Here is a 19,959-nt window from a genome sequence, read left to right as displayed (position 1 = left end):
CTGGTTGATATGAAGTGATTTTAAAATAATCTCAAAATAAGCTTAGGTATAAATAAAATGACTTCATATACCTCAATAAATACCTCACTCTCTTTAGTTGAAATAAGGTATATTTTTTATACCTCGTAAATACCTCATTCTCGTTAGATGAAATAAGGTTGATTTTTTCATACCTCATAAATACCTCTTTTGTTACAAGTGTAAGAAAAACAACCTCGTATACCTTAAAAATCACCTTATCAGTCTGGTTGGTATGAAGTGATTCTAAAACTACCTCAAAATAAGCTTAGGTATAAATAAAATGACTTCATATACCTCAATAAATACCTCACTTTCTTTAGTTGAAACAAGGTAAAAATTTTTATACCTAAAAAATACCTCTGTTGTTACAAGTGTAAGAAAATCAACTTGGTATACCTCAAAAATCATCTTATCAGTCTCGTTGATTTGAAGTGAATTTTAAACAACCTCAAAACAAGCTGAAGTGTATATAAAACAACCTCGTACACCTTAATTACAACCTTTACGAGGTATAATTTTTATTGCTGTTTTCTGTGCAACCTTAAATATACCTCAAATCAACCTTAATACCTCAAAAATACCTCAAATCAAGCTTAAATATACCTTAAATTTTCGTAAGGGCGGAGTTGAACAATGGTGGCAGAATAATCTCCTGCAACTTCCGGGCAGCCGCCCGCGGAAAGCGCAAAAAGAAAGAACATCACAGAAAGGGACCGCCTCGAAAGGTATAACTCGTAGCCACCCCCGGGCAAGCATCTATAGCTTGTAAATTTTGTGAAAGTTGAAACGTAGTTTTAAAAGAAATTTAAGTTTTAACGGTTAAGATTTTTCCCGTTTAAAGTTAGATTTGGCAAGATTTATAAAAGTTTTAATTTCAAAGTGAACATTTTAATCCCCCGCCTCTTCGCAACTACGACTGTAAACAAGGGGGAAAGGAGGTGGGAGTTGTTTTCATTTTCTAATTAGCTACTGCTACCTTGCGTCGCTAATTGTCGAAGAAAAAACTGAACTCAGGGCCAAGGTCTACTGTGTCCATCTCAGTTTTCTTGACCTTTGACTCTGGGGTGCAGGAGCAGATGTTCCGGTGAGGTGGTCAGCCGAACGCGAAACCCCCAGCGTTTAGTTCCCAAGCATGCTTGATGCTCATTTATCGACCCACTAATGGGTAGTTGTAGTTGCAGTTCATTTACGTCGCACTGGAGTTGCACAACGGGCTATTGGCGAAAGTCTGGGAAACATTCCTACGGATGATCCGAAGACATGCCATCACAAGTTTGATCCTCTGCAGAGGGGTTGGCACCCCCGCTTCGGTAGCCCGACGACTTGCACTCGAAGCCGAGCACTTAACGGTAGAACAGTTTAACGAGGTCCCATACCGCCCACCCTCGGTCCCTACGCAGACTGGTCCAAGTCGTCACCCACCCGCACACTGACCGCAACCAGTGACCCACTGAAGGGAGGAAATGTTGAGTCAACCTTTCCCGGCCTAATGATTGAACCCAAGACCTGTGGCACGGGAGCGCTAAGAGCTACCAATCAGCCACCGGGTGTCTTCACTAACTGTCAGCGAATCCTAAAGCCCATGAAGAACTGATTTGTAATATGCTTTTTTCTGAATTCTCTAGTGTTGATTTTAGTTTAATCTGAAGTTTTGTTAATGTGACCTGTTAGAGCAAATATGCGTAGTTCGTAATCTTTTATTTGGATGTAAGTAATCTTTCGTTTTTTCATTTTCTGATTTGCTATGTTTTTATCATAGCTCGTGGCTTTGATTTTCACTTGAAGAATTATTTTTATTTAGTATTTTAATTACATAAGTAATTATGATAGAACTATATAGTATCCTCAATTTAGTAAGGATATATAATTTTTATAGAAGTGTATATTAACTTATATTTATCGATTAGCATGTTTCCTATAATTAATCTTTTACAATTTTAATGTATTAAGGGGACACTGGACGTTCAGAATGAGAAAATCCTTCCTAAATCCCATTATTTGGTTTTTGAGATATTAAAAAAAAGTTCACTTTACTAAGTAATAGGCAACAAACCGTATTTAAATCAGTTTTTTTTAACCGAGTTATAAGATTATGAATTTGTGAAGGTCGATGTATCAATACGTAGTTCCCGTTGACATAGTTGCTTTTTCTCGCGAATGAAATTTTTCAATGTTTGCACAACTTCAAAAACTTCCTTGCTCACCAGTTTTTGTTTTATCGTTATTAAAATTTTTTCAGATACTGTTCGATGTGTTTTGTTTAATCCTAATTGTATTTGATTATCTCATCTTAATTGAATTTTTTAATAATTGAACAAGCATAATGAAGCGTGTTTTTTGAAGAAAATTTTAGTGACAAAATTAAAATTTAATGTCTAGTTACGTTTCTTTATTGTACGATTACCATTACCACTTAAATTTATTTAAATGCCTAAAAAATGTATCTGGGTTAAATTTAATTAAGAAAATGTAAGGAACTTTTTTAATTACCATCAATTAATAACCATATTTTTAGCTATAACTTAAAAACTGATTTTTAAAAAAGAAAAACTTTGCACACATATTTCTATTAATGCAATCAATATTCTGTTATACTACTAAATTTTAAATAAAATTAACTAAATTTGAAAATGATGGAATAAAAGTTGTACTTTTCTATTTTGAACGTCCTGTGTTCCCTTAAAAGATCATCTTCTTTAAACTGTCTTCATTTCAAACTGGGTTTAATTCAATCACAATTTCAATTTATCGTGTTAGAGGATCGTAATTTTTAGAGGATGTATCTTTATTATGCGTTGTCGAAACTTGTGACTGTGCTTATTCTTTGCATATCTTTTGAGTGACTTTTTTGACTGAATTTTATTTTAAAATTTTCTTGACCAGTTTCCCATTATAATGATTCACACTCGTAAGAGCTTGCGTACTGAAATCGGTTTGAAATATTTCTACGACGCAATAAAATTATTTGTAAAAAAAAAAAAATTTACGATCCCAGAATTACTAATATTTCTATTTTTTTTTTATTACTATTCTTTTTTTTTCTTTTATATTTGGGTAAAGATATTCTCAAATGTTAAAATAATTGCTGAAGTTCACATTCACGCTTTTACACTAAAATGTGTTTTCAAATGACGAACATAAATTTACATTCATACAATAAATTACATTCCTAAAATTCTTTTTTTCAAAATATTTTAAAATGTTTTTAGAAACAAAGAATTTCAAGAGAATCGAAACTTAATAGATTTTGAACTTAAAATATTAAAATTTTGTGTTTGAATCTCAAACATTCATTTTTATTTATTAGTCTTTAACTTCCTTTTTTACTCATTAACCTACATTTGTATTCAATAAAATTTATTTTTTATTCACTACAATGGGAAATAAATCTCTTTACTTTTTTTTCAAAATCAGATATATATGCAATTTTCGCATTTCCTGTTCATCATACGCAAGCAGTCACTTTAAAAGTTTGAATTGGCGAGATTATTAAAAGATCATTTAAAACATTTTCTTTTTTTTTCTTCCTGTTGTGACAAATAATGAATTCGAATTTGAGACAGCATTTATATTGTTTTGTTAAGTTTATATTTTGTTATTTATATTTTGTTATTTTTTCCTATGTTTTCCAATAATTGTAAAGAAAATATATGATTTATATCGAAAATTAACATAAAAATTTTATTAAGGCATTTATAAAACTAATTATATTTAAATAAATTTTATAATTAAATTCTCAGTTTTATCCAATTTAGCTTTGCTTAGAGGTTCAATATTTTTCCTTCGTCGTAATTTTTGCGTTTGAAATTTATTTAACTAAGAATATTTGATTCTTTATTTTGCAACTTAATTTTTTTCCCTTATTATGGAACTTCAAGGTTGTACAAGTACGTAACTCATTAAAATTCCAAGTTTGTTCAATATAAATTTTCCTTATCTTAACATATCTCCTATAAAAAAATAAACTTCTAAAATTTTCATTAAAATTTTTTATTTTTTTCACCTGTTATCTTTTACCATCTATATTCTTGTTTTTGATATTTGTTAATATTTTAGGGATGCTAACTTGCTCTGCCTTATAGGCAGACTTTTTGAAGTAGTAGCAAAACTGTTTTCATTTATATTGTTGCTTTAGTAAATTGATTTAAAGTTATCTTAACTTACTCTTTAAAAAAGTTTTTTTTTTTTTTTGCAAGATGCTTCGTATTTTTATCTGCTTCTAGTTTACAGAAAAGCAGAGAGCGATATCTATTTGCGCTTTTACTCATCTTATTTGGTAAGACAGGCTAAGGTGGGCCAAAGCCTTCAGTTGCAGATTCCGCCAGAACGATTTCTTTGATCAGGATTACATGTCTTTTACCCCCATCACTCTAAAATCTGATTCTACATAATCGGGCCATCATTGTTGCGGTCATTTTCTTATGTCTTTACATATATGTAATTTTAATTGTAAAAACCGCTTCCTCTCAAATAAGTTGTATTTTCCCTCACATAATTAAGTTTGGAAATCGTAGGTCGTCAGAGGAAGGCATTGGCTCACATTGGGCTGTCTGGCCAACCATGATGATGATGAATTTGATTTTGGCTTAATCGCATATTGAATAATCACTGATATCTTATGTTTCAATAGTAAATAAGTATTTGTATTTTTTATGGATCTTTAATTTAGGGTATACCTAGCCCAGAAATACCATATGGGTGTTTTCAAATTGGGCCCACTTGAAAAAACTCATCTTTATACCCACCAAATGGGATTTTTCTCATCAATCTGGAATGAATGAAGGAATTTTCAAACAATGTTTTTCGCAGTTATCAAACTGAATTTTTCTTTGTAATTATCTACTTGATAGTTTATAAATTTAACTTTAACTTTTTATACAAAACTATATGAAATAAAACATAATTCATTAATCTGGTTTTTAATTAATCATGAATAATACATTAATTTCATTTAAGAAACTAAATACGTAAAGAAGTACAAGATTAAAATTTTTGCTAAACATATTACTTATCTATAAAACTAATTCTGTGCAATATATGCAGCATAGTTACCGATAGTATTCTACTTATAGCATATAATTTATTTGGATTGTTAACTCCAGAGAGGCAGATAATGTCTGATCTCGCTAACATAATTCGGAAGAAATTCAGACAGCAATTAAGGAAATTTTTAGATTAGTTCAAAATATTGCCGCAAAATTGTTTATTGTAAAAGATATGTAAAAAAATGTGTGGTTTTACAAATAATGATTATAAAATATTACTATTTCAATAAACTTTAATTGATAGTATTCTCACATAGGCTAAATCAGGAGTTTTTCAAAATAGAATAATTTTTTTCTTAATAACGAGAAATTTTAACAAAATGCTGGCTTTACTTTCTAAAAATATTTTGAAAAGGTTTTTGCAAGATATATAAAAAAAAAACAACTTCTGTCCGAAGTTTGTTAGATATTAGGTTCTTAAAGCTAACACAATAGACCGAAGAAAAGGATTCCTTTTTTTTCGCTGACCCCATACCCCTACTTGAAATAATTATATCTCGTTGCCATAGTTACCGCAACGGGTCTAAGCAAATGGCATGGGGAGTTTTTACTTTAGACAAACTATAAACCCTTCAGGGTTTGTTTGAACACATCAACGGATATATATTGCATATATTCAATATTTCGGGATTAATACGATATTTCTAAACAGTGTGGAAATTATTCTGATTAAAAAAAAATGTAATGAATATTTTAAAAGAATAGACAAAATTTCCCCCATTTTTAAAGATTTCTTTTATAGACTACTTGTTCCCCTCTGCTGCAGTTTTCTCCCTAAGCGTTTTCTGTGGGGTGGCCCAGACTGCTTGCCCTTTGCTCAATAAATTCCCTCAATAAATGTCCCCTCTTTGCGCCTTTCGTAACAATAAGCCGCTATCCCTTAAAAACAGTGCCTTTTTATTCATATTCAGTTTGGAAAAAAATTTATTTGCTTGTTTAAATAATAATTACATACTAAAATTATTTGTGATTTTAGGTTTAATTTTAATTACAATTGCATATATTTACTTCGTTAGGATTATTGAAGTTACGTCTCAACTGGTTGAATTTTAATAAGTATTTTTTTTTTGGGGGGGGGGGGGGGGGGGGGTTAGAGNGGGGGTGATGCATATTAATTTTTTAAACGGTTTTAAAACTATTTTTTAAATGCTTTTTCTTTAAAAAAATGCACCTCACTTATTTTCTCACAATTTTCATTTTAAATTTTAAAAAAATGCTTTCAAGTTTATCGATTAATCATTTTTTGTTAGTTTTACTTTTTTTGATTACTTTTTTGGGGATTGTCTTTTAGCCGACCTTTAATTATTTTTTAAACTAAACATTTTTCACTTATTTTGATAATGAGAGAGAATTACTTTTTGGAAATTTACACATAAAATAGTATATGAATGTAATTTAGAAATAGTTGAGGATAAACTTCAGTTATTACATAATATTACAGATTGTGGTAAACTGTGTTAAGTGAGTGCGCTTTTAAAACTCTAATTGCACCTTTTATTATTAGAGAGCTGTTTTTGTCACTAATAATACATTTTTGTCTTAATACATATTTTACTAAATACATTTTTACCTAGTACATTTTTACCAAAATTATGTTTATGCCAGACCTTGTCAAACAACGCCCAGTCAAATCTTTAAGAACTTCAGAACTATTTGTGCTATTAAAAACTATTATAACTACTATTTTAACTCTTGAAACTCGAAGGTATTAATTTAGCCGCTGATACTAAAACTCGTTTACAAATTTTAATTATTCCGTTAGGCAGAAATGTTCGAAAAATGGTTTTATCGCATGACTTCAACATTAGCCATTGTTACAAATAAAACTGTAGACTGTTCTGTTTCAACTTATACTGCACATTCAATTATTTTTTACTAGCTCAAAGATCACTATCTGAAACCCCGTGTTTGCTTTGTTTATGTTTGTGATTTTAAAACTCGTTTCTATAGAGTAAAACAATCTTAAATCAATGGTAATTTAAATAAATAAAAATAATAAACTAAGAATTAAAACCAATAGATTAAATGTCTTTTTCGTGCCAATCCATAAAAAGTTTGATATTAAAATTATATTTGATTTTAAAATTATATTATACGATTATATTATAAAATTATATTATAATATTCTTCTGAATTTAAAAATAAATTAATGTCCATAACTTTCAAAATTAAAAATAATTAAATAAGTAACAACAATTTTGCAAAAACATTAAGGAACATAAGAATATTATTCAATAAAATTTTAGGTTACTTTGAATTTTCGATTTCCTAGAAATGTACTTTTAAATCGTTACTTTTTTTGTTTAGGACTTGTACTTTTACTTGTATTTTTTACTCGTTACTTTTTAGAATAAGAACTTTTTACTCGTTACTTTTTTAAAAATACTTGTACTTTTACTCGTTACTTTTTAAAAGTAACGTTGGCATATATGCTCGTAACTGGGGTACCATATTTTGTTTATCTTAACTTTTGGCTCATATTTTATTTTACCATATGATGCTATTAAGTTAGTTTCTCAACGATGTTCGTAAAGGAAGGAAAAGGAAATCACAGACGCTGTAGAATATTGGTTGATTTTGATTTAATTTTGTACATTTTGAAGACTTTATTCAGCTGCAAATAACTGAACACATCATTGATGAGTTCTGAACACATCATTTCCACATCAGTGAAGTAGCATAGTATAAAAAGGATTATCAACTCTACCTCATAATATAAAATGATATTAAGATATAAATGAATTTCATGTTGCATCTCTAAAAGGATTAGGAGGTAAAAGTGGGATCTTAAATACTATCTCATATTTGTACGATTTTCTTACGTTGAATCGAGTGACTAATGTAATAGAAGTTATTTATGTTTTATGTATAAAAGTATAATTTATTTATACATATTTACTATCTAACATTGCTAGATAGGCAATTGAGGTATTATTTATGTATACGCTACATCGAATGAGAATAAAACCATGCTGTCTCATTTAATAGTTTAGCAATTCAAAAATTTGTAAAAGTTTCGTGTGCAGAAAGTACTATTTTATGACTTATACCACTTTATGCAACTGACATTGCTATCTAAACAAGTAAGGCATTTCTTCAAATTTAATTTCCTACGCTTAATTCAATAAAATAGTCCTTTGAAATAATTCTTTAAAAGAATTGATAGTTTAAAGTATGAAATATAAAAAAATTTTTTCACCCTTTACTCATAAAATATTTATAACATCAAAACTATTAGATCTATCAAATTAATTCTACTTTTTTTTAAAAATTTAGTCTAAAAAATGCATAATAAATAATGTCAGACTTGTCTATACTACAAAGTCTCAGAATTTTATTGTCATAAAATTAATTTACATTGCATTAAGGGCTCATCACTTTTCATCTGCGCATTGTATATCAGGAATATCACTTATGAAAATTATTTTTTTCCTAATTCTTTGTAAAATTGTTTTTTAAATATAAGAGGATTTTCAATGTCATGCTTACAATTTGTTATTGTAAAATTTAAAGCATTCATTATTGGTATAAGATAATTTAATTAGAAATGATAGGATTTATTTTAGGACAAATTTATTGTAATATACAATATATAAATTCAAATTTATTAATAACTAAGAAAAAACAATATTTTATGACTAGCATACTTTTTATGTACCCTATTATTTTTTATAGCCTTTTACGTGTTTTGTTTTGCATTTTAAATAATACAAGGATCAATTTAAAAAACAACACATTTAATATCAAGTGAAACATTTAGAACAGGGGTGTCAAACTCGCCGCCCGAGATGAACATTTTTACGGCCCTGTCAATATGTCCGACGCAAAGTAAAAATAAAATAGAAATGTTAATTAGAATAGAAACTAGCATATAAAATTATAATATACTTTATTTATAAACTATACGGATCATTTTAAATTGCATGCGCGAAAATGTAAAATTCTAATTGGCTTGCGGCACCTGCCATTCCAGGGAAACTGCATCGTATCAAAAATACGCAGAAAAAATTTCTAATCTTAGAACAGAATTTGAAACAAGGTTTAAAGATTTTATTTCTTTGCAAGACAAATTTTGTTTGTTTTCTTCGATTTTCTCAATAAATATAGACTTAGTACCCAGTAATATGCAAATGGAAGTGATTGAGATTCAGTGCGACTCAAATTTGAAGGCAAAATTCATTGAAGTGGGTGTGCCTGAATTTTACAAATATTTACCTGCTAGGTTTGAAAATACTCGAAAATTCGCATATAAAATTATTTCCTTGTTTGGAAGTACTTATCAGTGCGAGTAATTATTTTTTGTTGTGAATGGAAATAAATCTCCTGTCCAAAACCGTATTAATAACGCTCACGCTGGATCAATTTTGAAAGTCTCAGCCAATAAAATTTCTCCCAAAATGGGAAAGATAGTAGCAGAGAAGAGATGTCAAATATCAAACAATAATTTTACTTTATATATGTTTATTACAATGTACTATTGAAAATAAAAATATTTGTTTCTATGAACACTGATATTTTTTTTTGTTGCTTCCCACCTGAAGTTAAGCATTGTTTATTTGGCCCAAGTTAGCTTTTGAGTTTGACACCCCTGATTTAGAACATGATTCATTTACATGCGGGGTGCCATCCCCTCTGCAGAGGATTAAAATTGTGATGGCATGTCTTCGAATCATCCTCAGGGATGTTTCCCAGACCGTAGTAAGCAGCCCATTGTGCAGATCTACTGCGACTTAAATGAACAGCATCATTTACATTTCTTTATTTTTTTATTTCATTCATAAAACAATATTACATCTCTTTCCTTCTCCAGGCAAACCTTACAGGATTATGCAAAATATCTGAAATAAAAGAAAAAAAAATCACTGTCATGATAAATTTTACCAACACATTATTAAAATAAGGAAGATTAAATACCATTAATTTGAAACCATTTAAGTCTTCAGGTATCCCTTTTAAACTTATTTTAAGTCTGGCAGAGTATACACTAATGAAAGACGTCAGGTATATTTGGTTTTGTAGTTTTTATGCTTGGACTGAAATTTGTTTTAAGAAAATAAATTTTATTTATAAAGGAAGACAATTAAAAATGTAAGCATATTGAAAAATTAAGATAAACTTACATACTTACTACCGTTGTAAAAAAGTAAAGTATCAAAAGATAAATGCAAAGTATAAATAAGAAGTAAAGTATCAATAGTTAACTTTGAATAATAATGAACAAAATATTTTGCAAATCATCAAACACTAAACAAAAAGAAGGGATGAATGTAGAAACAGATAAAGGGATTGGGAATTTGCATTTTTAATATTTACTTCTTATATATGATGTTACTACCTTTTTTTAATACTTTTCAATAATTACCGAAAAATGGGATTACTTTGTGAGAGACAAGATAAATATTTGCCACACATAATTTCTAACTTGTTTTAAAATAAGCTTTTCAGAAATTAAAAGAATTCTTAGGGAGGAATAAAATAATTATTTCGCAGATAATAATAATAATAATAAGGAAAATAATTTTTTTCTCCAATTAATCGCATACATGTTTATACAATCGACAGAACTAAAATTTAAAAATAAATACAATCATTATATTTTATGTTATCATAATGCAACAAAGTTTGGCTAGTTGCTTGGCTAATATTTCAAAGTAAATCTATTCGCCAGTATAAATCTTTACATATATAAAAATAGAAATTTTTTCTATCTAAAGTAATTGAAATTTTGATCGGAACAAATTATAATGAGTTTTAATTTTATTAGTTTAAAACAAAGAAATGTTCTAAGAGAAAATTTATCTAGAAAATAGTTTACTGAACTCACCGCTACTAAAATGATAGGCAGGTTCCTGTTTGGGTCGTACATCAACTGCATTAAGATGGTCATCTCATCGTGTGAAAGTATTTTTAATGCTTTAATTATAAAGGAAATGTTATTATTAAACTAAAAAACTGTTCTGTTTCATCTATTAAAAATTTCATCCGATCATCCTCTTCATCAACGTTGCCGCCATTTTTATTTACATTTGTATACGTCATCACATAAAATTGAAACGCCATAAAAAGCAAACCATCTTTTAGGTTCAAGTGTGGATGGAGAGAAAAATTGCCCAAACAGTTGCTGATATTTTGGGCAACCGTGATTTCTATATCACACGAGGATTATTCGAGCAATTTCTGAAGAAATTGCCTTTAGAGTTGCGGATAGAGTTGAGGTTACACTTAGGGTTGCTTTTATTTTCTCTCGTGTGATAGAGGCATAAATTTAGCTTTGAATGTATAAATTTGAAAGAAGATATGTGTTTCTACATTTTTCGCTGTTACAAGGCTCTTTTTAGATTTAATATAATGTTATTTTTTAATGAGGTACCGAATTAACAAGTGACACTTATTTATATTTATTGTCGTATCCATAATGACCTTTATTGAGCCTTAATCTTTTTAAGAAAGAGAAATAATATCTTCGTTTAATATTTTTTCTTTACATTTAAGCTAAATTTACTTTCATTTAATATTTAAAACTTAATTTCAACTTCATGAAAAAACTGGTTACCTTAAAATTTCAAATTAATAGCAAGCAAAAGATTGATCTATATTTGTTAACAAAAATTTTAATTAATTGTTAAGTACATATTTATTTTTTTAGGTCATTAACACTTGAAGGAGTCAATTGTGCCTTGCTTGTCGTCACTTCTTGATTTCCGGGGCAACTTTATTCCATCCTAATTGAAGAAGAGAAATTTCTTCAACAGTTAAAATATGTGTAAAAAAAGAAAACGTAATTCTCATCGTCCAGCTAAAAGCAAAGAAGTTAGCAGCTCTGCGTCTAAGAGTGGTTCACTGGGCGGAGGTAGTAATGAAGCATCTGGACAGTCAAAAAAAATTGATCACCAAACTGTCAAGGAACTAGCTAGACTGGCTAGCACTTCCACTTGTGACTTTGCTCAGGAAACCGAGGTATTGAAACAAAGTACTGCAGCAGGGAACACTAATAATCAGTCAATTGCATCGTCCTCCACTTCTCCTGCAATTTCAAATGATGAAATCGTTGATGAATCAAACTCAAATGCTAAAACATTGTCTAATGTTTGTTTGAGTGTTCCACAAAAAACAAATTCCCAGTATAATTGTGTTCCAGATACTATTCGTCATTCCGAAAGTAATGAATGCATCGACAATGTCGTATCCTGTCAAGATAGTAAGGAACTTTCTATCAACGATGTACCTCCAAACCTTGAAGCAAATATTCGTCAATCAACTTCTAATTTTTCCAATCTTTTTAAGCAATTTCATCGACATGTTGTAAAAAAGGATAACTCTTCCTCAACTATAACATGCAACTTAGAGCAATCGGCACCGAGTTGCAACATGAATGCGACAAAGGATGGTAAAAATCCCAGAGCTATAGTTTCGCCTGACACAATCACAAAATATAAGGAAACCAAGACTTTCAGAAAATATGCATCACATAATGAATCAGTCAGCGCTGATGGTAAGGAATATATAAAAGAAGTTCCGAATAGCACTGGATTTGCATACCTGTGTGAATTTATCCTCAGGAGAGCAAATCCACAGTACAAACTGAATATATGTAATTTGGGGGATGAATGTATATTGGTAGCAAATAATGACAAATTTATTGCTAGAGTTGAAATGTCGGCTAACTTACAGTTGAGTAAATCTTTCGAAGATGACAAACTGGAGTTTTTGAAACATGTTATTATTACTAAAGTGTTAGAAGATGAATTAATGCTTAAGAGAAACGATGCCTACAGTAAATTTCTTCAATTGTTAGAGAGAAGGAGTGCCAATATTTCTAATAGTATTGAATGCACAGATGATTTTCTACAGCTCTTATTAATGACCAAACATTGCACATTAGCCATGAATAAACCTTTAATGTTCTTGAAAGGAATTCTTCAAAATGAACACATCTCTCAAGTAATAAAGAATAATGCTAAGTGCTTCGAGAGAATTGAAAATAAACTCTACTTTCGAAATGAACATTTTCCGAAGTTCAGTAGTGTTGCTAACCCACGCATGAAAGATTTGTTGGCTCCAATTCGAAATATTTGCGAATCTGGAATATACAATCATGAGCAAAACTTAATTAAAAGCTGCCCTACAAAAAATTCGTATCTTTTATGCCATATTCTTTCAATAAGAGATTTGCCCAAAGACAAAGTACTGTTTATAAACAAAGGAGACATTGAATTATTTTCTAATGCAGTTGCTGTTGCTCATGAAGAGAAAAATTTTGTGAACCAAGTAATTCCTCTAGAGTTTATAAAATATTTGTGGAATAAATTTTATTCGAAAGTTCAAATGTTGAATCATAATTCAGTGAAAGAAATCGGACCTTTGACGCATCACGTGTACTACTACCTTTTAAAAAGTTTCCGAGACATTGCATGTGAAATAGCTTCTAAAACAAATATAAAACCTCAGGAGCTACTCGTAGAAGAAAACGGAAATTTCAGAATTATAACTTCCATTCCCTGGTCTAACAAGTCAACTGTTCATAAGTCCTTAGAGAAACAATATGAGTTATATTTTCAATTGTTGGAGCACTTCGAACCTGGTTCATATTCAAGTAAAATCAAATTCAAATATTCGTTTAAGATTCTAGATGGTGATAGGAGCTTAATTAAGTCTTTAAAAGAATTTCTTTTGGGGACAGAAAATAGTTTTCCACACATTCCTGAGGATCGCCTTGTGTGGTTGTATATTGTAGACTGTGGCACAGCTCCTTTATTGTGTGATAAGTCTAGCAACCATTTTAAAGAGCTATCATTGCATGTTCTCAAAGGCTTTATTAAATTCATTGAGCAAGCTAAACAAGACCGTTATGAATCTTTTCGAATTGCTACCCTTAATATAATCAAATTCATCATGCAATTATCTCCATATTTTAATGATGTCGGTTCGATTTTAACTGACGCGGACCATAATATTTTAGATAAACAAATGGAAATTATTAATTGCATTCTCAATTCAAATGAAACAAATGTTTTATCTGATTATTTTTCTGGCTTAATGGATGTATATAATGAATATTGGAAGTTGAGAGAAATGATATTAGAAAATCTACCAGTTCCTTGCAGCATATTTAAAGATGACGTGGAAGTAATTCTAGGAAAGATACTAAAACTGGTTGAAAGTGGTTTGTCAAAATGTACTGAAGCTAAACTAGTGATCCGTTTCTTCAGATTTTATAATGAGTTTTTAAAACACATAAGAAGTATAGATTTTTCATGGCTGATATCAAAAGCATGTTATACGGATGATTTAAATAAAGTTTTGGAATGTGTAATCAAAAATGATGTCACATCATACGTTGTAAAGGACCCTGAGAGCTTCGTTCAAATTCTTGAAAGGAAAAAACTGGAAATCCCTCGGCATTTTCTAATCGAAACCATTAATAAATTATTAGATATCATAGATTTAGTTTACGAAAAGTTGTATTGGAGTAACGAAGATTATTTAAATGCGATTGGTGATCTATTTCTCGCTATTGGACATTCTTTTACTCATTTCGAGGATCAAGTTGATTATAATGATTTAGAGCATTTTTTGAGAGATTGCACAGCTCCTTATAACAATGTAGTAACAAATAGTGATACCTATGAAGATTTTAAGAAACGCTTAGATAACGTCGAAAACTTCTTCCTCTATGCTCGAAAGCAAAACCAAATCGGAATTGAACGTGCTCTGCATTTGTGTGAAATAGAAGTCAAGAGGGCTAAAGAGAGTGGATTTAACACTAGTATCAATAGAAGCATTTTAGAAAATTGTTATAATGTGTATAGTGAAAAACTTGGATCTTTAGAACAGTTAGATATACCCGAAATCCTTGAAGAAATAAAGAAAGATATTGAGAAACAGGAATGTCTTCCTTTAGAACAGTGGACTCCGTCTTTCAAACAGACTGTAATACCAGTTTTACTTGCTGGGGTGGCTGCAGTTTGGACTATTCTCGAATCTAAGGATGTTGCTAATATTATGAAAAGAATCGAGCCACATTGCGTCCAAATTCTGTGCATTTTGAGACTTTTAGGTGTGGATTATCTGGAAAAAGGCGTACCAAAACATTTTGCTCAAGTATTAACTGGTCAAGGCAAATCAGTTATTTTCGGTCTACTTTCTGTCATAATTGCATTGACAGGCAACAAAGCGAGTGTAGTGTGTTACAGCGAATATCTGGCACAACGTGATGAAATGGCTTTTAGTGATTTTTTTGAATCCTTTTCAAAATTTGAAGTAGGAGATGAAATAAATTATCAAACATTTTACGACTTAGTTTTTGATTCCCTCAAACTTAAAGCTAATGACTCTGAGAAAAATATGTCCTCTGTAGTGCAAGATTTAGTATTAAATGAATTTCATCCAAAAACTCTTGAATTTTCTGAACAGAGCTGGACATCCGTTCTTTTAATTGATGAAGTTGATGTTTTCTTTTCGGATAACTTTTACGGGAATACTTTAAATCTTTGTGTTAATATAAATATGCCCGCATTGCTAGAAATACAACCTAAATTGTGGGAAATAGTGGAAGGAGGTTTGTACGAGAAGACCATTGTTATGGAAAAAATGAGAGATTTTATAATCGAACTCTTGAAGGAAGAAAAGTACGAAAAGTTAAAAAATTTTATAACAAATTCAAATTCTTTGTTTGAGCAAAATTTAGAAAAAATGATTTCTGATGCAATAAGTGTTTCACAACATAAAAATGAAAGTGTTTGGTTTATTGAACGCTACAAAATAGATTTTAACGGTCTTTTAAAGTTCAGAGACAACCTTGGGATTTATAGATCCACTTTCCATGGTTATTATAATGTATTCAATTATTTTAGGTTGAAAAAAGAAAATTTTGATGATAAATACTATCAAAACTATGGCTATATACAGATCGGTTATGGATCGATATCTTATGCTAATGTACCCTCGAGATATCAGAATATTTTAGGAGTGAGTGGTACTCTCATGACATTGGATGAATCAGAAAAAAATGCTATTAAAAATTATGGAATAAAAACCATGTCTGCGATGCCATCTTTTTTCGGGGAGCGTAAACTCGTTTTCACTCCTATTAGCCATTTCACCATTCAAGCTACAGAAAGCAACTGGCATTCGAAAATATTCGAACATATTTCCCAAAACATTAAACTTAATCGAGCTATTCTTGTCTTCTTCGATACTGACGCAGAAATAAAAGGATTTGAAGAAATATATCGAAGTAATATTAATCGTTTGTATGTTTTGATTGGGAATGAAGAACCGTCGGTTGTGGAATGGCGCATCAACGAATCTGGCGTTTCACAAACAGTGACTTTGGCCACTAGGGCTATGGGTCGAGGTATAGACTACAAGTCTAACGATCGTAGCGTAGAAGAGAATGGAGGTGTGCATGTTATTCAAACATTCTTTTCTTTGGATGAAAAAGAAGAGACGCAAATCAAAGGAAGAACTGCCCGAAAAGACAATAAAGGCAGTTATGAACTGATCTTGTGCAGAGAACACCTGAAAGAAATTAGGTGCTCTGAAACAGCAAGTGGTTGTCTCATCAACACATACGAAGAAATTTGCGTTGCTAGAAATGAAATTGCTAATAAAAGAGGAAAATTAATTGCTGAAAATATTAAAAAAGCGGAAGAAAAACACAAATTAACATATAAATTTTTTGAATCCCTCGTTGAGTATACTCCTGAAAAACGTATGGAATATTTGTCTAAATATCCATTTATCAAAGAGAAGTAATACTTGAAAACTAACAGTTTTTGAGGGGCAATGCCTTCTCATATTTAAAGATTTGAGATTAATGGTGTATATTTGATTGTACTAATCTGAAAATCTTTTTGAAGTTGCTCTGAAAATTTTTTTTAAAAATTTTTTTTACTTTGGGTCATTAAATTTATTTGCAAAAATTTAACTAATTGTGTTAATTTGATTACATTAATTCATTTTAAAAATTGATTTTAAGCAATGCGATTATTTCTTTCTTTTTTTTTTCAAAATTACATTTCGAAAAACGATTGGATTTTTATATGATCTTTTTTTTTTCAAGGTAAAATTTTTTGATACACCAGATCTTATTTTAGAGATCTTAAACCTTATTTTGCAGATCTTATTTTACAGATCTTAAAACAAGACTAAAAAAAGTTTCCAACTTTTTATTTTAACTTATTCAAAAATTGTCCTCCTTTGAAGTCCTTTTAAAAGTAATAAGAAAATGAATTTCGTAATACGGTGCATTTTAGAACATTTTGGTCACATCAATATTTTTATAATTATACATGACCTATGATAACTAAACATTTTAAAATTCTATATTTATGTTTTATTTTAAGAAATACAGAATAATTTGAAATGAAATTTTTTTTAAAAGAGTATTTAATACTTTTGGTTCTATTCAAACTAAGACTATGCATGTAAATAATAAAAAATTGAACTTTTAAAAATATTTTTACTAAAGAAAAAACATGCTTTGTTTATTTAAAACAAAACATTTGATTAAAACCAGCCAATTCTGGTCCAAGGTACAGTCTTTTTTATTTTTTAAATGACATTCTTAGTCTTTTTTTTGTCGAAATGCATAAGTTTAAAAACGAACTTCAAGAGGAACTAGGGCAAATCATCAGGATTAAAATTGCAAAGGGATGTCTGGAAATATCGCTAAAGACTCTTCCCTATTATGAACTGTTTTTTCGTGTGTATAACCTGTTTAGGTAGGGCGTTCCCCTACGTTGCGCACAAGGAAATTCCTGGGCATGGATCCCTATGTAATTTTAATCCTGATGATGCGCCCTAATTCCTATTTAAGTTTGTTGTAACATTTATACCACCCCCTGTAGGTCAAACGGTTTCATTTCGACTACTAAATAAACTAAAAATTCAATTTTGAAAAACTGTAGCTTTTGAAGCAAACCTAATTTCATATTTCAAATTCAAGTGTTTGCATGAATGCCACAAAAAAATGTTTTTATCAATGTTCATTATTTAATTTGTAAATGCTTTTTTCTATTAAAATGTGAATCTGAAATATAGTAAAATGTCTTATTTTTTCAACTATGTATTTTTATAATTAAATTTTTCATCTTTGAATTGAAACTATCACAATATTTCGTCTCATATTTTATCTTTAGAAATGAATCTTTTAAAATAATATCTTTAGAAAACAAATCTGAATTCTTAAAATTTTACTTAATTATAGTAATTTTTTATATTTAACATTGTCTATATTTAAAATTAAATCTTCGTATTTTGTATAAATTCATATTTTTATTTAGCTGTCTAATATGTTATTGGATCTTTACCAAAATAGTATTTTAAGATTTTTAATTAACACATAGAAAAATTTGATTTGTGTAATCTTGTCTATTTTATTCTGATTAAAAAATTGCAGTGTTACGTTTTAATTAGAAAAAGTTCTATAAAAATGCATATCTAATACCGCTAAAATTTTTTCATTGTTTGCTCGAGCTTTGTTTTATTTAAATTAAAGTGCAAGAATTTCTTTTGTATCACTTGCCGTACACAAAACTTAGTTTTGCACGATAGTAAGAAAGATTTTATTTATACTAGTATTATGGTACACTAGTTCTTCTACTTCAAACTTGACTATCCCGTAGACGATGTTGTCAAGTGCTTAGATATTATGTCTTGCTTTTCTGTGAATTTTGTACGGTTATATTAAATTTAAAATTTTAAGCGAATGAGGAACATGTTTGTGTTGTTCAATCATTATAATAGAAGTAAAACATTATAAATCTAGTTGCAGTTCTCACTTTCTAAATTTCACCAAATCTAACAAATTAGTTTTTTTTTTTAATCAGAATTGTTACATTAATATTTAGAAAAGCATTATCTTGTTTAGATGGCAATGCAAAGCATTCTTTGATTATTTAATAATTGTTATCTATTCTAATTAAACAAAACATTTTATATTACTATTAAATTCAGATGTCATATCTTTCTTTGATTTCGCTTTTTATAAGTTTCTATCTGTAAAAGAGTTATTGTCATTCATATTACAAGTCATACTGCCAATCAAACTATTTTGTACCTTACCGAACATCTATCGAATGTTTGTAAATCAAACATGTATGAATAAAATTTCTAAATTTTGATGTTTTTCGTTAATTTATTTCTTTTTATTCATTGGTCCTCATACCCTCATATTTTTATTACATAAATATTCCAGCAATTATACAGCTGTTATAGTAATATTTTATAAAATGTTAGTACAATAATACTTAAAGCATTATGAATTTCTCAAAAAATAAATTTACTATTTTCCTGCGATAAAAAAAAAACATAATTGCTGAAATGTATCCGATATACATATATTTGAATAGCTGACTTTTCCTAAGATTTAACTTTAAAAATTCAGACCTGTGCTTTGAAACATAATGTTGCTGTCAATAAGAAACCTTTTTCACAACGGTAGTATAAGTCGGCACATCCCTTACGAATATTTAAGGTATATTTGAGGTTGAGAAAACAACCATAAAAATTATACCTCGTAAAGGTTGTATTTAAGGTCTACGAGGTTCTTTTGCATACACTTCAGCTCATTTTCAGATTGTTTAAAATTCACTTCAAATCAACCAGGCTGATGAGGTGATTTTCAAGGTATACAGGTTGTTTTTCGGATACTTATAACAAAAAGGTATTTATGGAGTATGAAAGTTTTTATCTAATTTCAACTAAAGAGAGTGAGGTTGAGGTGTAGGAAGTAATTTTATTTACACTTAAGCTTATTTTGAGGTTGTTTTAAATTCACTTCATATTAACTTTGTTTTTTGATATAACAGATTTAATTTTTAATTTTTTTTACAGGAATTGTATTTGCGAAGAAATAAAAATATTTTATTAATGAACCAATCACAAAAAA

General features: G+C 29.4%; 1 protein-coding gene across 1 annotated transcript; it reads left to right on the top strand.

The window, feature by feature from the left end:
• The first annotated feature begins 1,639 nt into the window (after positions 1–1,639).
• LOC122272354 (uncharacterized) lies at positions 1,640–19,192 on the top strand. The gene is made up of 2 exons (XM_043055938.2): positions 1,640–1,728; positions 11,713–19,192. The coding sequence occupies exon 2, from the start codon at positions 11,826–11,828 to the stop codon at positions 16,821–16,823; it is 4,998 nt and encodes a 1,665-aa protein (XP_042911872.1). The 5' UTR covers positions 1,640–1,728; positions 11,713–11,825; the 3' UTR covers positions 16,824–19,192.
• The last annotated feature ends 767 nt before the right edge of the window (positions 19,193–19,959 follow it).

This window comes from Parasteatoda tepidariorum, chromosome 2, assembly GCF_043381705.1.
Source record: "Parasteatoda tepidariorum isolate YZ-2023 chromosome 2, CAS_Ptep_4.0, whole genome shotgun sequence".
Classification (NCBI taxonomy): domain Eukaryota; kingdom Metazoa; phylum Arthropoda; class Arachnida; order Araneae; family Theridiidae; genus Parasteatoda; species Parasteatoda tepidariorum.
The sequence above is the reverse complement of the archived record's forward strand: the minus strand, read 5'-3'. Positions and strand labels throughout refer to the sequence as shown.